This window comes from Anser brachyrhynchus, assembly GCF_964034855.1.
Source record: "Anser brachyrhynchus genome assembly, chromosome: 2".
Lineage (NCBI taxonomy): Eukaryota > Metazoa > Chordata > Aves > Anseriformes > Anatidae > Anser > Anser brachyrhynchus.
Genome location: NC_137695.1, coordinates 19008535 through 19026878, shown reverse-complemented (window position 1 = coordinate 19026878; position 18344 = coordinate 19008535). Strand labels below are relative to the sequence as shown.

Here is an 18344-nt window from a genome sequence, read left to right as displayed (position 1 = left end):
CATCTGTTTTTGTCATCTGACATGACAGAGTGGTTTACTGACTTTGAATATGGAGCCTTGTGATTGTGGTGAACTCATAGAGGAATGAGATGTTTTTCTCTTTGAGAAAAATGAGGTGTTTTTCTCTTTTTAGTAGAAAGGCGACAACTCATAAAACGAGGTATGTTGTACAATGACACCTTGAGATGTTGCACTGATGCTTGGAACAACTGCAACTTGCTAAAAAAAATATAGAGAAGTGGGAATTCAGTGACAGAGTCAGGGTAGCCAGGGGCAACGAGTGCCATTAAATGGACTGGCTTAACTCTGGGATTTGCTCTGGCAGGTAATGGGACTGCTTCAGCAGGTCTGGGCCTGAGGTGACCACAGGCCCTGGGGTTTTGTTCTTACACCCGCTCTCAGCACGAAGTGCAGGTGGCATCAGCCTGCGCAGCAATGCCTCGCTGGCTGTGGCTGGTTTATGCGAGCGCTCCTCTTTCTTTAGAAATAAGAGGGACTTCGAGGGAGTCTCGGAGGAGCTGCACAGACTTGTTACCTCTGATGTGCCTTCAGTAGGACTGTGACTCTGATTTACTGCTAACTTTCTTGTTCCTGCATTTTGATAAAAGTTCTGTATAAGATGCTTACACAGTATATAAGAAAATATAACAACAGACGTAGAAAATGTACCTTGTGAGCACCTGTATGCATTGGAAGTACATGCACTAGCCAACCCGTGGATTTCTGTACCGTCGCTCATTCATCTCAGCTGGAAAGTGACTCTCCTGGCTGACCTTCTGCACATCTTGAAGCTAATATAAGTATAATCCCTCCTTCTTGCGTGTTAAGAGTCAGTTTTTATTCTCAAGCCATGCCTTTGGCTTACTGCCTTCAGTCACCTGATGCCAGATTTGTTTCCTTCCTAGCAAACCATCCTTTGACTGTAGGTTTCTCTCTTGCTGTGGTCACAGATGTGGTGTCTCTTCAGGTCATATCCTCACCCTGATGATTGGTGTTTATCCTAAGCTGCCACTAGCACTTAGCAAAGCAAACCAGAAATAATAAATAACAAAAAGAGCCTGGTATAATGAAACAGCATCTCCAGGAGACCTCATTTAAAAGTAAAGAAAAAGTGTCCCTGAAAGTGTAATTGCTGGGACCATACTGCTTTCAAGCCAGAGGCTGACCTCTCTGCATGCTGTTCAGAGTTGCTTCTAAAAACGAACGTAGCTCGTTTGTCATTCTGCACTCCTAAGGGTGCTGCAGGGTGCCACTGGTAATTCTGAAGGAAGGAAAACTTTTAAGCTGCAGTAGGGATTTAGAAATGCTTGGACTGTGACCATACTAACTGTGATAGAGCAGCACGGCTCAGGTGTGAGCAGCATTAGAAGCAGCAAAATGTTGTAATTTGAACGTCAGCTTTTTCCAGGAGAAAACCTACTTTCAGGGCTATCCAGAGTGTCATTTGGTGCTGTGGTGAGCTGGCAAGCCGGAGCCCCCTGCCGTCAGCCCTTACAACCAGTCTCCCTTTGAAGTGTCCCAGCTGAACGTGCTCAGATACCATGAACCTTTCAACTTCAACCTTATACAAACTAGGTATTTTTTTTTAACTGAGAGGTAAATGGGCCAAGGTAGCACCGTGTTGGAAATAAGGTAACTAGCGTGCCTTGCATGTGCTGGAGGCCTTGTTAAAACAGGAGCCCTAGGTAACGAGCTGTGCTGGCCACATGCGTAGCACAGAGCAGTAACGTCCTGCGCTGCTCTGCCAGAATCTGGGATTTTGCCCTGCAGAAATACAGGAGTCAGATGACAGCTTCAGGCATGCCTCTGCAGCAGTAAACCGCGTGGTGAGTTCACAAGGTCTGCGCTTCCCCTGAGAATATGATGATTAATTTTTTGGGGGAAAAAAAAAAAAAAAAGTCCTGTAAAAGTAACAGCCCTGAATAACTGAGTAATCCGACTTTCCCCCTTAGGTGTATGGGGCTACAACAGGATCTCCCACAGATAGTGACCATCCTAAAGAGAAGAGGGAAGGGAAAACTGACGAAGAATTGGGTTCTGATTCATCCAGCACAGATGACAGTAAAATTGGCTTTTCAATGAATGACAGTCCTACCTTTAGCAAGGGTTTGTTTGTAGACAGTAGAGACTATTCTAAGAAAAACCTCCAGAATACGAGCACAAACCTGTCTGGGGCCAGTTTGCCAGAGGACGAAAAACGAAGAGGGGCTCAAGATATTTTAGGATCCCATTTTCCAGCTGTCGAACCGGGAAAACAAAACCCGAGCTACGGACTCTCACGAGACGCTTGCCAGGCCCTGCCGCAGGGCGAAGCCCCGCAGAGCACGGGCAGGCGCGTCCCCGTCAGCAGCGTTGCTCCTCTGCCGAGGCACCCGCCGGAGGCTGCGGGACCCCCTCCTTCCGCACAGGAGCAAGAAGCTCCCGCAGCCACCACCAGTCAGGTCGTGCTGAGACCCAGGGTGGCGAGAAGTAACAGCACTGAAGAGATGGACTCTCCGGCCAGCTCGCCGAGCGAGGACAGCCCTCCCCCAGAAAACATCGCCTTCATGATCACCAAAACCGCCGTCCAGGTCCTCTCGAGCGGGGAGGTCCACGACATCGTCAGCCGGAAGGGTGGCGATGTGCAGACGGTCAACATCGATGCGAGGAAGGACGTGGCGTCGGAGAAAGGTATCCCAGAGAGCACGGAAGGCGAGGAGCCCGTAGTCTGCCTGGACAAAAAGCCCGTCATCATCATTTTCGATGAGCCGATGGATATCAGGTCAGCCTATAAGCGGCTCTCTACGATTTTTGAGGAATGCGATGAGGAGCTGGAGAAAATGATGACCGAGGAGAAGATAGAAGAGGAAGAGGAGGAGGAAGAAAATGAAGTGCGTGGCATTTCTAAGAGCCAGAAGGAGGAGCCGCCGGTACTTAATGACAGAAAAGCGATCGCAGAGTATTCGGCAGCCCACGGCCTCAGCGAGCAGTATGTGTTCAGCCTGCAGGCTTCCTCTGACGCTGCAGACACCAGGTCTCCTGCAGAGCAGGAGAGCACAAAGACAAATTTCAGCAAATACAGTCAGATATATGGGCTGCACACCGAAACAAACTCGGACTCTGCTGATCAGTTTGGGAGCAGGCAGGATTCCAAGAAAAAATTTAAGTTTAAATTCCCTAAAAAGCAGCTGGCTGCTCTGACGCAGGCAATACGTACGGGAACCAAGACTGGGAAGAAGACCTTGCAGGTCGTGGTTTATGAAGAGGAGGAGGAAGACGGGACCCTTAAGCAGCACAAGGAAGCCAAGAGGTTTGAAATCACCAGGTCTCAGCCTGAGGACACCGACAGAAGTCCTCCCGGGAAGCAGGAGGCCCCCCCCGGCGCTGCAGTGCCCCTGTCTAGGACTGACGAAATTCGGCAGAACACGTACCGAACGCTAGACAGCCTTGAGCAGACCATAAAGCAGCTGGAAAACACCATCAGTGAAATGAGCCCCAAACCTATCCCTGAAAGCACATACAGCTCTGAGGGCAGCTCTGTCCCCTTCTCTGCCCAGATAGTACCAGAGACCCCGCCCCGAGAGCTTGTAGTGCTGGATGAGAGCCATGCTGCTGTAGAGCCCCCTGCGCCCACCCCAGCCACTGCACGTAAGGTACCTTAGTGCGACAAATCGAAACCCCAGCTGCTTTCTAAAATCTGCAATAATCACCATTAAACAAGAGGGTCTTGTGATTTGTTTGCTTCCTCTCAGGTGGCTTGTTTGGGCTCCCCACGAGGTGTCTAACAGCTAATAGCCCGTCGGGTTGGTTTACTTTTGCTGCTGATTGGTGATGGGCAAACGCAGGGGAGCTGGGTCAAATAATCTGCTGTGTGACATGACGAGCGGCACTGACACGAGATCCAGTTTGATCAGTAGTTTGAGCAGTTTTCCTCCGTTTGATTCTCGAAATTAACACCTGTGGCGTGAAGCTCCTGAACTTCTCCCTGCATGTAGCCCTGCGGCTTTGTTTTGGCGCATGGTGTGCGGCCTCCCCCCGGAGCACGCCGGTGCTGACGGCGCCTCTCCCTGTCTCCCCTCCCTGCCCCTCCGCTCCTTTCCACAGGGCCCCGGCGCCGCCCCGCAGACGAGCAGGATGCCGGTCCCCATGGCGTCGAAAAGTAGGCAAGGAAGCACGGAGAAAGCAGGCAAACAGCACAAGCTGCAGGACCCACGCCAGTACAGACAGGTAGTTTTACCCTAACCCCGGTGTTTGGATGGACATTTCGTGTTGCTTGTTTATTTAAAACCTCCAGTAACTGACTGTGATGATACCAAATAATGGATGCCTGTCTTTCGAGCGAGGTCTAACTGGACGTCCTGGAGCCTGGGGGCATGACCGTATCTACTGACCTTTTCACCATGCTTGTGCATGCCTGTCTGCAATAAAACACCTGCTGCTTTTTGTTGGGTTTTGTTTTTGTTCTGTTTTTTTTTTTAACCCGTGGTGTTCAGCTGTAACGTTCAGATGTCGACTACCTGCTCACTTCCCCTCCGGTAAGCGCGGCGGTTCCTTAGGACGAGGAATGCTCCTGCTCCGAGCCTTGCCAGGAGGCCGTGGACACTAACCTGTCGGTGTACTAGGTGGCAGTAGCTGCACATTAACTCTCCAGCCGGACATGTCTAGTCACACGTTAATAACCCAGAAGCATGGCCAATGTAGTGAACGGTCTGTAAACCCTAGTTGCACCTCCTCACGAAAGCTTTGTCCGTGCTCTCTCTCTCTCTCTCTCTCTCTCTCTCTCTGCATCCTTCGTTGTGCACTTTGGGGTTTCTACCAGGTCCAGTCCACGGCTGCCAGACTTAGCTCAGGCCTCAAACTGTTAATTCTTACTCTCTGTAGGGCTACTTTCCCAGGTCCTGTTGATTTATCGTGTTACTGGCTTTCTGACAAACTGTCTCCTGCCGTCTTTATTTGCAGGCTAATGGAAGTGCTAAGAAAGCTGGTGGGGACTATAAGGCTACTTCCCCCACCCTACCTGCTTCTAAGATCCCCGCCTTTTCTCCCGCTTCTGGGAAAAACAGCTCTGCCCCTGCTCCTAGCGGTGACAGCCCTAACCCCCCCAATCCGCCCGCTAAAACATCCCTGCCCTCCTCCAACCTCCTCGGCCCCCAGACAGGGCGCATAACGTACTCCACCTCCCTCATCCCCTCTGTCGCTAACGGCTCCTCCAAGCTCCAGAGCCCCGCTCACGCAGGGAAAGGCCACCAGCTCTCCTTCTCGCTGCAGACCCAAAACGGCCGGCCACCCCCTCCTTCCTCCTCTACCTCCCCTCCCTCCTCTACCTCCCCCACTTCACTGACCCAAGGTGTGAAGAGCATCAGGACAATCCACACGCCTAGCTTCACCAGCTACAAGGCGCAGAACGGCAGTGCCAGCAAGTCCACCCCGGCCAAGGAGCCAGCCTAAAGGCTACGCGCAGCGCACGTCCACCGAGGCTTTTTGGTCAAAGAGCTGCAGCCAATATCTTAACCAGGGAGCGTAACCAGTTTGTGATTATTTTTTTTTTTATTTTTTTTTTGCTGTACTGCTGGAGGCATAATACTAATCACGTGCTAAATACTGAGTTACTACACTAGATTAGCGTGGAGCTTTTTTTGTAAACCTTTTGTTGCTGTTGTACTGATAACGGAGCGTTTTCTTCCTATAGGCAGCACCTCTGACAAAAAAAAAAGTGTGAAGGTGTGTGAGTGAACTCGAGTGCGTGTGCACAGCGGTGTACTGAGCATGGGGAAACGTATGGTGAAAAATTTAGTAAGTTGTTTTGTATAAAGCTATTTTTCATTATGGGGACTAGACGTGAACAGAGATATACTAAAGTGTGATTCTACACAACTGTAAAACAAACTAAAATATTTTTCTTTTATTTTGGTGTTATTTAGCTTTGTTACAGATTTCTATTTTTGTCAACAAATGTCATGGTTCCTTTCGAGATCTTTTTGCCAAAACATTTTGATACTATTGTAATGTACATTTGAAAGTAGTATGCTGGACAGTAAACCTCTACACCAGAAACAGAACAAGACTGCTCTTAGTGTGTACGAGGCAACTCAACCTATTGCACTGCCATTCAGATTATATTTAAGAATTTGCCAAGCCAAGAAAAAAATAAATTGTTTTACACATATAGAGGTAGTTGCTGATTAGTTTGGTTTGGTTTGTTTTTTTTCCTTAGCTAAATCCACCCTTTTCCTTCAGTTTTGTTTTACTGAGACCTGGTAACCCATTAATGTATTGCATTGTGGATTTTAAAATGTACACTTCTGTACTGTTCTGTATACTGGCAAACTTTTGTACATATCTATATATATATATATAAATAAATAAATACTGTATGTGGCTGGGCACATAGAGTAGTTTTACCACACCAAAGTTAATTTTTATGCATGCTTTCAAAATACATATGGGGAAGGGGTGAGAAGGATGGGTATCAGTCAAATAGGAAAAAAAAGCAACAAGCTTGCATAGCTCATGGTTTTGTAAATAAATTTATTTGTATAACACCATAATGTAATATACAGAACTATGATAAGCAAAGATCTTTAAAAAAATAAAGGGCTGCATGCTTATATTTTGTATTTTGTCACTAATAACTTTTAGAGTGGTCTCAAGTAGCTGTGTTTGACTTAAAAAGAGAAACTATCAGGAACAAGATTGACTTTATTTTCCCCAGATTAATGCCAGACATCAGTAGTAATTTCAAAACAGAGTGTTTCAACCTTACCTGGACAACAGCTAATTGCTGGAATGCCAGGTTAGAAAGGGAGCAAGAAAATAAAAAGCGTACCTGAGCCTTTGAACCGACTGAATGAGGTATCCATCATCTCACCGACCTATTCTGGTTTCTCTCTGAGGGGGAAGCAGGAAATTTCTTGAAACTCACCTCAAGGCTGATCCCTTGGAGGGTGCCGCCCTTGCAGTGGGGGTAATTAAAGAATGTAAATGTTAAGTCACGCTTCACAAACACGACACCAAGCAACTCCCAGCAGCAGTTATGCTGTGCTATAGCCACCACTGGCATGGAGGTGAAGGGGACGTGCGTATGGAGTGCAGGAGCCCGCTGAGAGCCCAGCACAAGCTGGGTGGCTCAGAGCCGAACCCAAAAGTGTGTGGCACAATTTGGAGCACTCTGCAGTGCCGGATTTCAGCCAGTTCCCTCCCAGACTCTACAAAAAAGCTGCTGGTCTGATGTGCCCCAAGGAACCAATACTTCCTGAAAAATCCTAATATGCCGATACCTGATCCTCAGTGACTCCATGCAAGCAGGGGAGTCCTGGTGTTGATTTGCCCCAACCCTTCTCCTCACCCTCTCTGGGTCTGGGGGCCACAGCAGCACCTTCTCTGTATCTCAGCTAGGCACTGAAAGCAGTTGTGTAAACGGCTACGGGTCCCCACACAATCATGGAGCGTGCAGTGGAGGGTAAGGCCGTGCTGTACGCTGTTACTGCCATCGCGGAGCACGCACAACAGCTGCTTCTGGCCTCAGCTACGCTGCAGCGTGCACGTGCTCCAGCAGCAGCTTCGTTTTGCGCCCCTCGGTGCCTCACCCTGTGCTGGGGGGCAGTTGGGAAAGGCAGCCCCCGTTTCAATCTGCACATATCTCACCACCACTGGCACTGCTGTCAGGACCACGGGGCAGTGCTGTTGTCTTTTGGAGGTGACAGCAGCCTCAGCTAGGGACAAGAACCATCACACAGCAACGACTGCACCAGGAGACTGGTTGGTTTAAAAATCCAAATGCTGTCACTACCAACACAGTTCAATGCTTTAATTACTTCCCCCTCAGGTCTCAGCTTGGACCCATTTCTAATGACTTGCAGCTCCAAGCAATCTTCAGATCTCAAGTCCTATTCAAGCCTACTTGAATACTTCGGATGATGATTTTTGTTGTTGTTGTTGTTTTTTAAGGGGGGGGGGAGGCAAAAAGGTCACAAACTGAAAACCAAGAAATTCTGCTTAAGCATTAAAAACAACAAAACTTTTTTACTGTAGGTGTGATCAGACACTGGCAAAGTGGCACAGAGAGGTTGGGGACGACCTGAGTGGTCCCAGCACTGAGCATCCTGCTCTAGCTGTGCCTGCCAGAGCCAGGGGTCCCCAAAGGTCCCCAAAAGTCCCTGCCAACCTTAACTGCTCTGTGACTCCATGTAGCTCCTTGCAACACTCCACTTGGCCTCCAGAGGAGAAAAAAAAATAAAAAAAAGTAAAAAAAGCATGAATAGTATAGGCGTAAAGTAACTGCTGTAAGAACAAGGCATAGCAATGGCTTCTAAAAACACCATCTCCACCACCATGCTGCTTGGAATTTCAGGTGGTCTCAGATTTTGTCGGTCTTCCAATAGCAGAAAAGCTGCAGTGTTTCCCTAGCCTGACGTGCTGGCAGAGCACCGCTCCATGTGCTGCTTCCCTTGGGTGACCTCTGTCATCACCTCTCCCCGAAGCCCCTGACAGGTCACCCCTTGCAACCCCTACAGCAGCTCCATCAGCCCTTCAAGTCAGGGGCTTCCCCAGAGCTCCCTTGCTCCTGCTCTGCCTGCCGGGTTGTCTCCTCCAACCCCTGATTTACACGGAAAGGGCAGGGAGCGGTGCCCCAAACCGCTGTGACCCCTTTCTTACAGCCCCACTGAAGTCCCTGACTTGTCCAGGCACCTGCAGATGGTCGGGGGTCCTACCCTGCATCCAACTGCTCTGCAGCTTCCCTGCAGCACCAGAAGGCTGCAAGCCTTTAAATTTGTATCCTGGAGCAGTCAGCCGGTGCCATTAGGGTTTCTTTAAGGTCTTCATTTTTCAGAAGTTCTTGTGTTCTAATCCAGGCAATGCAATACAACTTTTATGTTCTTATGGCTGGCAGCCATACGCCTAGACTCAGGAGTTAAAATCGTTAGTCAAGTCATTAAAATCAGTTGTAACAAAAATGAAAATTAATTTAATCTATCAAAGTGGCTGTCAAATCAGGACGAGACTGCAGACTCCTAGAACCCCTGACATGCTTCTTTAAGTACATCGCTTCACCAGGAATCGCCCTGCAGCTTGACCTTGACACTCTACCCTCTAATAAGCTTCCGAGGCTAGTTATGGGACAAAACACACCTCTGGGAAAAAGAAAATTACTACTGAAGAACAGTGTTTTAAAAGCAGCACAATACCACATTTTGAAATCCCGTGTCCAAATACACTTCACTGTTAGGACTGAAATGAAAATCACCATCAACTACTGCCTGTGCATTTCACAAAACATACCTGCGATGCCTTGCATTTCACATGAACGCTGCTACTGCACCAGTTCCATGTTTGCTCTGGGATAGAAAGGCATTTTAAGTTTGCAAGACCACCACAAGAACATTATTCACGTATGAGAGTTGGTACGAGGTGCAGAGACCAAACACGCTGAGAACCTGCACAGATCTTCAGCTGTTCTGTCTGTTGCTTTTACTTCACAGACGATTTGTATAATGGTTTATTGCAAGGAACGGTAACACAGCAGATCAAAGCACGGGACTATCTGCAGTCACTCTGGAAAGAGAAGTCTATGTGAAACCACATCTGCCTACACATCCTGGTTACTATCATTCCTTCTCTTCTCAATAATGGGACAAGCATAAGTTTTTCTATGCTGATGATGTTCATAGCCTATTTATCATCAATACGGGTTTAATCCTCTACTGAGCAAACAACAGGAGCTGGTATGTAAGAGGGGAATAGCCAACGTGATGAATCAGAGATCACACACGGAAGAGTTTTTAGGGTACGAATCTGTCTTCAAATTTGTAACTGTAAGAAGTCCCAAAGCCTTAAGTATTGTTTTGACCAGCAGATACTGGTATTCACTTCTTATGACCTGGGGAGGATTATGGACACATTTCTTCTGTGCTTCAAAAACAGCAAATTAAACATAAAATTACTTGCTATGTCCTGTGGAAATCAGATTAGGTATCAAAATGAAGCTGTGTAAGCAGCTGAACCTCCCTCTCACATGGCAGTTTGTGAACACAGCATTTTAAAACCCAGCATGAGAATAAATTCACGTCACACAAAGAGTCACCAAAACAATTTTATTTCCAGTGTTTAAGTGGGTGTGCACACAGGCATGATACAGGTTTGGATTCATTAGGTCTTCATGCAGAATTATATTCTCAATAAAAGAAACCAGTTCCATCCAGTATCCACTATCTACACGCCTATGTTACAACATTTATATCAAATCTGGTATCTGAAGAAAAGATACACATGTATTATGTACATTTAAGTTACTTATTTTACAGAAAGATTAAAAATTCAAGTCACATAAAACTCAAAATCTGTATTAAAATTGGAAATATAAAACTCCAATATTTACTGGAATGCCTAAGGAATGGAAGCTCTGTAGCCACCTGTGTTAACATTTGTAAAATGTAATGAAACTCGTTAACAGTAAAATGCATTCATTTGTTTGTAATAAGTTTCTCTAATTTAACAATATGGCACCCTAACAAACCAAATGAATTTATGATGAGGCACTTGTTAGTGACTAAACCAAAAGAACGATTTTTCTGCATACTAATGCCAGGCCAACTCTCAGTCAGAAAACCATGTATACACTACACAGCGTGTTGCATCAGATGCTTTGTTCAACATTTGTATGCAGCCATCAAATATACTTTTTCTTAAAATATATATATATGTATATATATACACTTTGACTTTAGTGTTCTTCTGGCTGTGGTAATGCACCGTGAAGACGTTCCACAGAGCATATCGATGAAACCAGCCCAAATGAAGGCTGCGTAACAACAACAGTACAGGAAAATATATATATATATATGTACACACACACACATACACACAGTTACTGGGAAGCGTAACATTAAGTTAATGAATTGCTGTAGTGGACATATCTCCCCATTTCAAAGATACTGGTAGAATCGAGATCTAACCACTTGGGTCCCAGACAGTTTATGAGGATGGGCGTCAACTGCTGGGCTGAAGTTGTTTTTGTTCATATTCTGATAACTTTCACCATTTACCTGGTCTGGTGGCTGAAATGGTCCCAAAGGTGGTGTTCTGCTAATTGAAGTCAAGCTGCTGGAGGAGCTGCCTTCATCTGCTTGCATCTCTGCAGATAACGGCAGATCTACCTTTGATACGTCTGCTAAGCTAGTGTTCTCGAGCCTGGGCTTTCCAGTTTCACCCGTATTAAGGTCAGTTGTGCTAGTGCGTAAACGTTCTCGTGCAAGCCAGTCTGAGATTGAGAGGTCCTGGGCTGGACATTTTGGCTTCAACCGATTCACAGCCGAAAGCTCAGATTCCCTTTCTCTGCTTTGACTTGCCTCTTGAGCTTTCCAAGCATTCAGGACACTTATTTCAGCAAAATCCCTCTGTCCTCCAAGTGTATGCCTTCGCCTGATGTTTTTTCTCTTTGCAGTCTCTGCAGAATTAGCTTTTTGATTCCCAACTCCAAACATGTCATCTGCAGACGATTTGAGCCGCAGCTTTAACCTATCTGTAATTTTGAGTCTCCAGGTAGGTTCTTGTTTGTCAGTCTCGCTTCTGGCCGACGTAGCTAAACTGCTCGTTGATCTTCCTTTTTTCATTATGTCAAACATTTTGGTCACAGTAGGCAAGTCCTTCTCACTCTTCGCATCACCTGAACCCTCACTGTCTGTTTTGTGCCGTGCAGACTTCCTCCTAGACAGTGTGTCACATTCAATGAGCTTGTGTGAGCTAAAAAGTCTGCGACTCTCTAACTTTGGTGTTGAACTTCCCTCGGTACAACTTACTTCGCTTTCTTCAGAGTTCCTCCGACTGGTCTTTACCACTTCTGACACCTTCCCCTTGGACAACCTGTCAGCAGCAGCACTGGTGGCAAAGACGGGGAAGTCACTTTCGCTGTCTGTCTCCATAGGACGGCCTTCACTGACCAATTCGCTTCTTTCGTCATCAGCATCTTCTCCCTTGCTTTCTGTCACTGACTGCACCTCAGGGCTCAGCATGCTGGCATCCAAGCCGGTCATATACATGGTAGATGAAGTAGTTGAATAATCGGAGGTGATGGAACTGACATCGGCTGCTAAAAACTCACTGTGTTTAATTTCAGGGCTGGCTACCTTTTTGCACGAGTACCTGTGCTGGGAAGCCTGGGAGGAAGTGCTAAGCATAGTGCCAGAATCAGACACCGTCTCTTCAACCTGGGAAGAAGATTGTGAAATAGGTATTTTAGGGTTGCTCTTCTGTGTGCTTTGCCGACTGCTGAGATTTGGTGATTTTGCACGTTTTTCATGGTAAGGCAGTGAAGGTTCCTCTGGCAGGATACTTTCTTTCTTCAGTGACTTCTTTTCGTCCTTCGCAACATTCACATCTTTTTTACTGCTGTTCTCTTTTTCCTTCAGGACAAACATCCTCTGTTTTCTTCCTGCATCTCTTTCCTTTTCATATTCCCCTTTAGCTGTGTCCTCTTTTGCTGTGTCACCACGAGTTTGTTCCGCAAGCTCCTTCTTGAAAAACACATTATCCAACTCATCTTCTGAGCTGCTCGGTTGTGGTTTCTCTTTTGTTTTTTTCCGCTTGCGACTAGCTGCTGCAAAAATGGAGGACACAAGCAGTTCCTTGCTATACTGATCCTTTCCAGAACCCCAAGAACCCTGTTTAAAAAAAAAGAAAAGAAAAAAGGACATAATTAAAAATCATAAAATGTTTCATGCTAATGAATGCTTCTTTAAAAATATCTCCTGAGCTTCAGAGCAGAAACCCTGTCTTTATTCAGGAAATATTTCCATGCTGTTTCTGTAGTCTAAAAGACTTTGCTCAAGTAGTCAGTTTTCACCCAAGAACTCTACTTGTTGAGTCCCTTCAACTTCACAATGGGGAGTTTTTGTGTACAGCTACTTAATTTTTGACTGACTGATAAAGCAGGCTCCATTAAAGCATGACAGCTTTTTCCAAGCTTGTTTTGTAACAGAAAAGTGCTTCACAGATGACGTCCCAAGAGTGTGGTTTCAGCCTTTCCTTTCAAGAAGTCTTACCTACGTGAGAAGGCTAATTTCTTCAACTATTTTTCAGTTATTTTTCACCTTTCAGGTTCTGAGCTTTAAAACCATATCAATTCAATAGCACCAATACAAAGAAAGCTATACAAAACTGAAATTTAGGTGCAAGTACAGAAAATTAACAGTTATTTACTTAAGTTAACATTTACATTAAGAAGAAACTTATTTAAGTTTCTTCTTGCCCTCCAAGGAATCTGCACTTAGGATCACTCATAAGAAAAAAAAAAAAAAGGGACGAGCCAAATTATTCTATTTTGTAAAATTCATTAAAAACTGTTTCCACCACACTGGCACCACTGCTACCTGTCACCTCAAAGCTGTATACCTTTCCTGCTTACTGCTCCCTTCCTACCTTTACAAAAGTGGCCAGCCTGGGGAAGAACCACCCTGTCTTTGCTGACTAGTGCAGTTTGCACACTACAGACATTCAAAAATAGATAAACAGCAGTGATATCAACTGAAAAGGGCAGTTGCTTACATCAGGGGACCTTTAAAATAGCACCGAAATCTGACATCTGTGTCCAGGACTCAACAAGAACAGCTGAGATGTCAGCTACCTAAACGTCCATGTTCAGAAGTCTAGCCTCTCCCTCTGACTCGAGGAAAGGAAGACTCAACACCAGCAGTGAAGGAGTTATACTCAAAAAGTTTCTGAAATCCCAATCAGCACTTCAGAGGGAGAGATGTTGGGGGAAGAGCTATCATCATGGAAACACTTAACGAAAAAAAAAAACAGAACACTAAGACTTCATTACTGAAAGGACCACCTATTGATTCCAGATACCTTGTTAGAGAATAAGTTGCTCACAAGAAAACGGTATTACCACTTAAATAAAAGAAACCTACATATATCTGTATATAAGCAATTTCATAAAGTAATCATCATAAAGTAATCAAATACCTAGCAGATTTCAGAAGCTTATCATTACATCATTTCACAGAGTGATTTACCTTAGATTTTGCTGAGTCACTAGTAGCTGAATCTGTGGAAAAATTAAAAACAATTCTGCTCAGTTCTGTGCAGTTTTCTTTTTTGTTGCTGCTACAGACAATGCTGGACTTATGGAAAAAGACAAGCACAGAACGAAATGTGAAGCAAATAAAACCAGAACAGAGTGAATAGTCAGAGCTCACAAAGATGCAAGCTGCACCACAGAAAGCCACCGCCATGAAAGGATGCTGTGAATTGTAGGCAGAACCAGCTCAATGATAGGAATGGCAAAGGAGCCCTGTTCTTCTAAATAAAAAAACAGAAATACTAATGTTTATTCAATGTTTTAAGTACACAGCCCCTGCAAAATCGCAGCTGAGACACCTTTTCAGGATTGTACTGCGTACTCTCCTGAGATTCAGGATACACAAAGCAGAATTGAATGTCTTAGCACTGTTGGCTGCCCTAGGTACAAATCGTGGTTTGTGCAGTCGTATTCTTTTTGTGAGACTTGAATTTTTAAAGGAATTAAGTCATATTTTGTGTGTAAAACCCGAATTATAACTCTCTTCACCTGTGACTAGGTATAGGTAAAATTTCAGTTTTACGTCAGCTAGATTTCAGCAGATACCTGTTTTATGCTTTTCTATAAGAAGCGCTATTATGAAATGAAAAATGGACACCATAGTTTCACTGTCTCGCAAAACCCAAGATTGTACAATTACAAAGGGGGTAGGAAGGGGCTAGCGCAATGACTAAAAAAATATGAACTTGGATGCGATCCAGCGTTAGGGACTTTCTCCCTCGGAAGAAAGAGCTGAGCCCCCTGCCACACCCCTTTTTGACACATGGCTAATGCTTTATGACTAGAAAGACTGGTAGACCATACCATGCTATTTCTCCTCAGGGTCTGCTTCAGAGATAACAAGAAACAGCAGAAAAACTTTTAAAAAGTAGCATTGATCTGTTTAAAATACTCTTAAACGAAAATTTACAGCACAGATCAACTTGGTTTTTTTCCATTTACAAGAAACGGGGGTTTCTGCAGACAAGGCAGCTACAGTGTGGGCAACAGTCCTCCTTCTTCCTACAGTTCCAGCTGTCCACCAGTGACATCACTGAATCCACTAAAGACATCACCGTGTGATAGACGCCTCCCACTTCGCCTGTTACAACATCCGTATAAAGTGACTGCTTCAGTAAGTGCTGAGCAACCCTTTGAAAACTGAAACAAAAGCTAGAGACGGAGGGAGAACATTTGTGGGATACAACATGCTGGGTTAGTGCAATAGTATAGTGAAAGGAGGGGGGGAGGGAAAAAGTCACCAAAAAAGAGCCTGCAATGCTTGTCCTTAGCCACACAAGAGGATGGCATTCATAAACAGAAGGAAATCAGCTTTAGTATAGACATACTGCAACATACTTATTAAAGTGTCCACCACTTGACAAGAAAATGTAACTCAATTTTTCGCATTCCTAACGAGCAATATTAGAACACCACTGGAGATCATTTTTTTTCTGCCATCACAACAAACCACTTTACAGCAGCGTATCTACTTCACCTCACGATGATGATTGCATGGGTTACTGTGAATAAATAAAATAGTATGTGCAAGCCTCATCTTTTAATGATTATACCCCTGTTAGACAACAAAGTTTTCTAACGTATCATGCATGATTACCAACAATTCAAATCTTTAAAAAGTGTTAATGATCTTTAAGAAAAGAGAAAAACAATTGATTAGTAAAAGAAAATAAGAAGAGAGAGTTACAGTGAGTTTACAGAGTAGGTTATTCTAGCCTATGGACTAACGCTGTCCGGGCAAGAGTTACCTGATACGTCTCCAGGAGATACTCCCGTTCTTCCAATGTTGGTGAGTAAATGATCTATGTTTGGCACTGGCTGAGATTCTACAGTGTTTTCCTCCTGACCTGTTGTCTATAGTTAATAAACAAAGATCTCTTCATCATCGTTTCACAAATAGGTCATTATGATTCAATAGCATTTAGAAAATTGCATTAGTCACCTGAGGACACGCTTTCCTCATGTGTTCTTATTTTCCCATTTTATGTTTTTTATTTTTTTAAACAAATGCGCGGCTTTTTCTTTTAAATAAATTCATTACTGTAAGGGATGGAGAGCTAAAAAGGTGCTTCTAAAGAGCAAACCATACAGTGATGCAATAAGAAATATACAGACATTCTAGAGGGAGCAGAAGCAGATTCTAAACTAAGGCAATTAAAACGCAAATATTTATGCCACAATACTTACAAGGGGCTCTTCAGCATCATCTTCTGTGAAAAACCAGTCATGCTACAATTTAAAATAAATACGGTGAAAACCCCACAAGAAACACAAAACCCAAATGTGGAACAATCAAACAAGGACATTTCTAAAAATGATATCCTGGTGTTCAAAGGATAAATACCAGACCCAAGGTGGCCCAATAAAAGAAAGCTGCTCTGCGTACGATCTTACTTTTTACCTAATGAAATGCATCCACTTACTTTTTGGATGAGTGTTTCTACAATTTTATACTGGTCTGGCATGTGCGTCACCATGTGTGTCATGTTATCATCCGACGTCCTCACAAGTGTTGGACCGAATACTATTGCCAGGTTTCTTGGTTCCATCTAAGAAATGAAGTATTTCCATACATCATATATTTGTAAAGGAGAAAATACAGTAATATGGACTAAATATATTAACACTACATTCATAATATTTGAGAACCATTTTAGCCAAGGACAAAAATTTTTTTTAATAACACATTATTGACTCAGTTAAGATGTTACACAATAAAAAAAGCTTTCTATCTGTATAGATGAAATGAAGGTATCCAAAACTTCTGCAATTCACAATTCAACCTTCATTAATCCATCACAAGCGAATAGCTCCACAAGCACAGAAAACTCAAGAAGAGTCTATAGACAGGAGACTATTCGTTTTGATTCAAAACACTGATTTTTTTTTTAATAAAAGGGAAGAAAAAATTTAAAAGACATTGGTAGTTCCCTGCTTTTTTTTTTCCCTGAAAAAATATTTACATGACACACAAAAAGTTTAGCTAGTAATCAAATAGCATATTATGCGGGCTGACAAAGAGCTCACTCAATTAACATTTACTTTTGAGGAGGTGGCAGCAACCAATGCTATAGACCCAACATCTACTCATGAGACAGACTCAGACATATCCCAGTCATAACATTAATCATCCACTTTCTTTTAAAGTTACATTTCTGACAAATAATTCCACGAATGCAGAAGCAGAATACTAATCTATTTTTGCTTACTTCTCTGACTTGCTGTTCTGACACAGAAGAAAATAAATACGAGGCAAGGTCCCTGTTCTTTCAAGAAGGAAACTGCAAACAGAATGACCCAAATCCCTAATGCTCACTTTGACTCGAACTGTGGCCTTTGGCATGTCATGTAATTATAATACCTCATTCATCTAGCCTTACGTATTCTATAGTATTACTATTATTTAAACAGTATTTATACAGTACACTGAAAACATCAAATGATAAATGTTTGCTTTAGGCTTTGCTCTTAATGACATTTGCTATCATTTCCTTATAATGACAACTATAATTACACTAAAGGTTGTGTGTGTGTGTGTGTCTACATAAATACAGATATATCCAAATTTAACTAGCAGGTATTCCTTGCAGAACGGATCTTGGAACCCACCAAATTTTTTTGAATCGTGACATTTTCTGATCTTTTAAATGATTTAACGTTGGCCATGTGTTCATCTATTCTGCATCCACCACACAATTTTTTCCTGTATCCCTGCACGTTGGTAGCCAATAATAAGGCACCATTCACCTGCCCTGAGGTAAGCATCCATAAACACACCCATATCGCACATCTTTGCATTCAGCTACCCTTCCCTGAAAAAAAGGGGATACTATTATTTGCATTTACAGTAGGACTGTAGCATGCACAGAAGCAACTCTACCCCATCCAACGTAGATGACAAAAAGCTATTCTTAATGATTTTAATTAAAAAATCTCTACCATTTATGTCTTTTGCTTTTTCTTAAAACCATCCAAAGCATCTACAAGGTCAAACACTTGAGTTATTACAGCAAGTCCTAGTCTTAGGACACTTTAGGACAGTCCTTGTCCTGGACACCTAGGTGTCCAGGAACCCAAGCTTCACACAAAGCTGATGAAGCCCAGCCTTTGTCAACAGGGTTCATTCAGGTCACAGACATTCACTTCAGTTTTACCCAAACTTTCTACACTCTGACAGATTCCAAAGTCTAATAAAAGTAAGGACTGATCTTGTATTTTGTGAGAGTTTGCACAGTAAAAAGAAGAGCAGATTTTTCTTTTAAACAAGGGTGCTACTAGACACCTACTT

General features: G+C 43.8%; 2 protein-coding genes across 21 annotated transcripts in view; one reads left to right on the top strand and one right to left on the bottom strand.

Annotated features, from left to right (window-relative positions):
* The window catches only part of KIAA1217, a 244545-nt gene extending 237727 nt beyond the window's left edge, over positions 1-6818 (top strand). For 11 of the 16 annotated variants that reach the window (XM_080583238.1, XM_080583240.1, XM_080583230.1 and 8 more), the window contains 3 exons: positions 1953-3632; positions 4084-4206; positions 4939-6818. In XM_080583238.1, the coding sequence (XP_080439364.1) occupies positions 1953-3632; positions 4084-4206; positions 4939-5427 (2292 nt within the window). In that variant the 3' untranslated portion in view covers positions 5428-6818. Of the gene's footprint in view, positions 1-1952; positions 3633-4083; positions 4423-4938 lie in introns of those variants that run through there. The other 5 variants (XM_080583235.1, XM_080583236.1, XR_013947744.1 and 2 more) reach the window with 4 other exon arrangements.
* A 3238-nt stretch (positions 6819-10056) lies between these two features.
* The window catches only part of ARHGAP21 (Rho GTPase activating protein 21), a 123973-nt gene continuing 115685 nt past the window's right edge, over positions 10057-18344 (bottom strand). For all 5 annotated transcript variants that reach the window (XM_080583226.1, XM_080583228.1, XM_080583229.1 and 2 more), the window contains 5 exons: positions 16480-16605; positions 16244-16285; positions 15805-15910; positions 13992-14023; positions 10057-12635 (listed from right to left, as the gene is read on the bottom strand). In XM_080583226.1, the coding sequence (XP_080439352.1) occupies positions 10902-12635; positions 13992-14023; positions 15805-15910; positions 16244-16285; positions 16480-16605 (2040 nt within the window). In that variant the 3' untranslated portion in view covers positions 10057-10901. The remainder of the gene's footprint in view (positions 12636-13991; positions 14024-15804; positions 15911-16243; positions 16286-16479; positions 16606-18344) is intronic.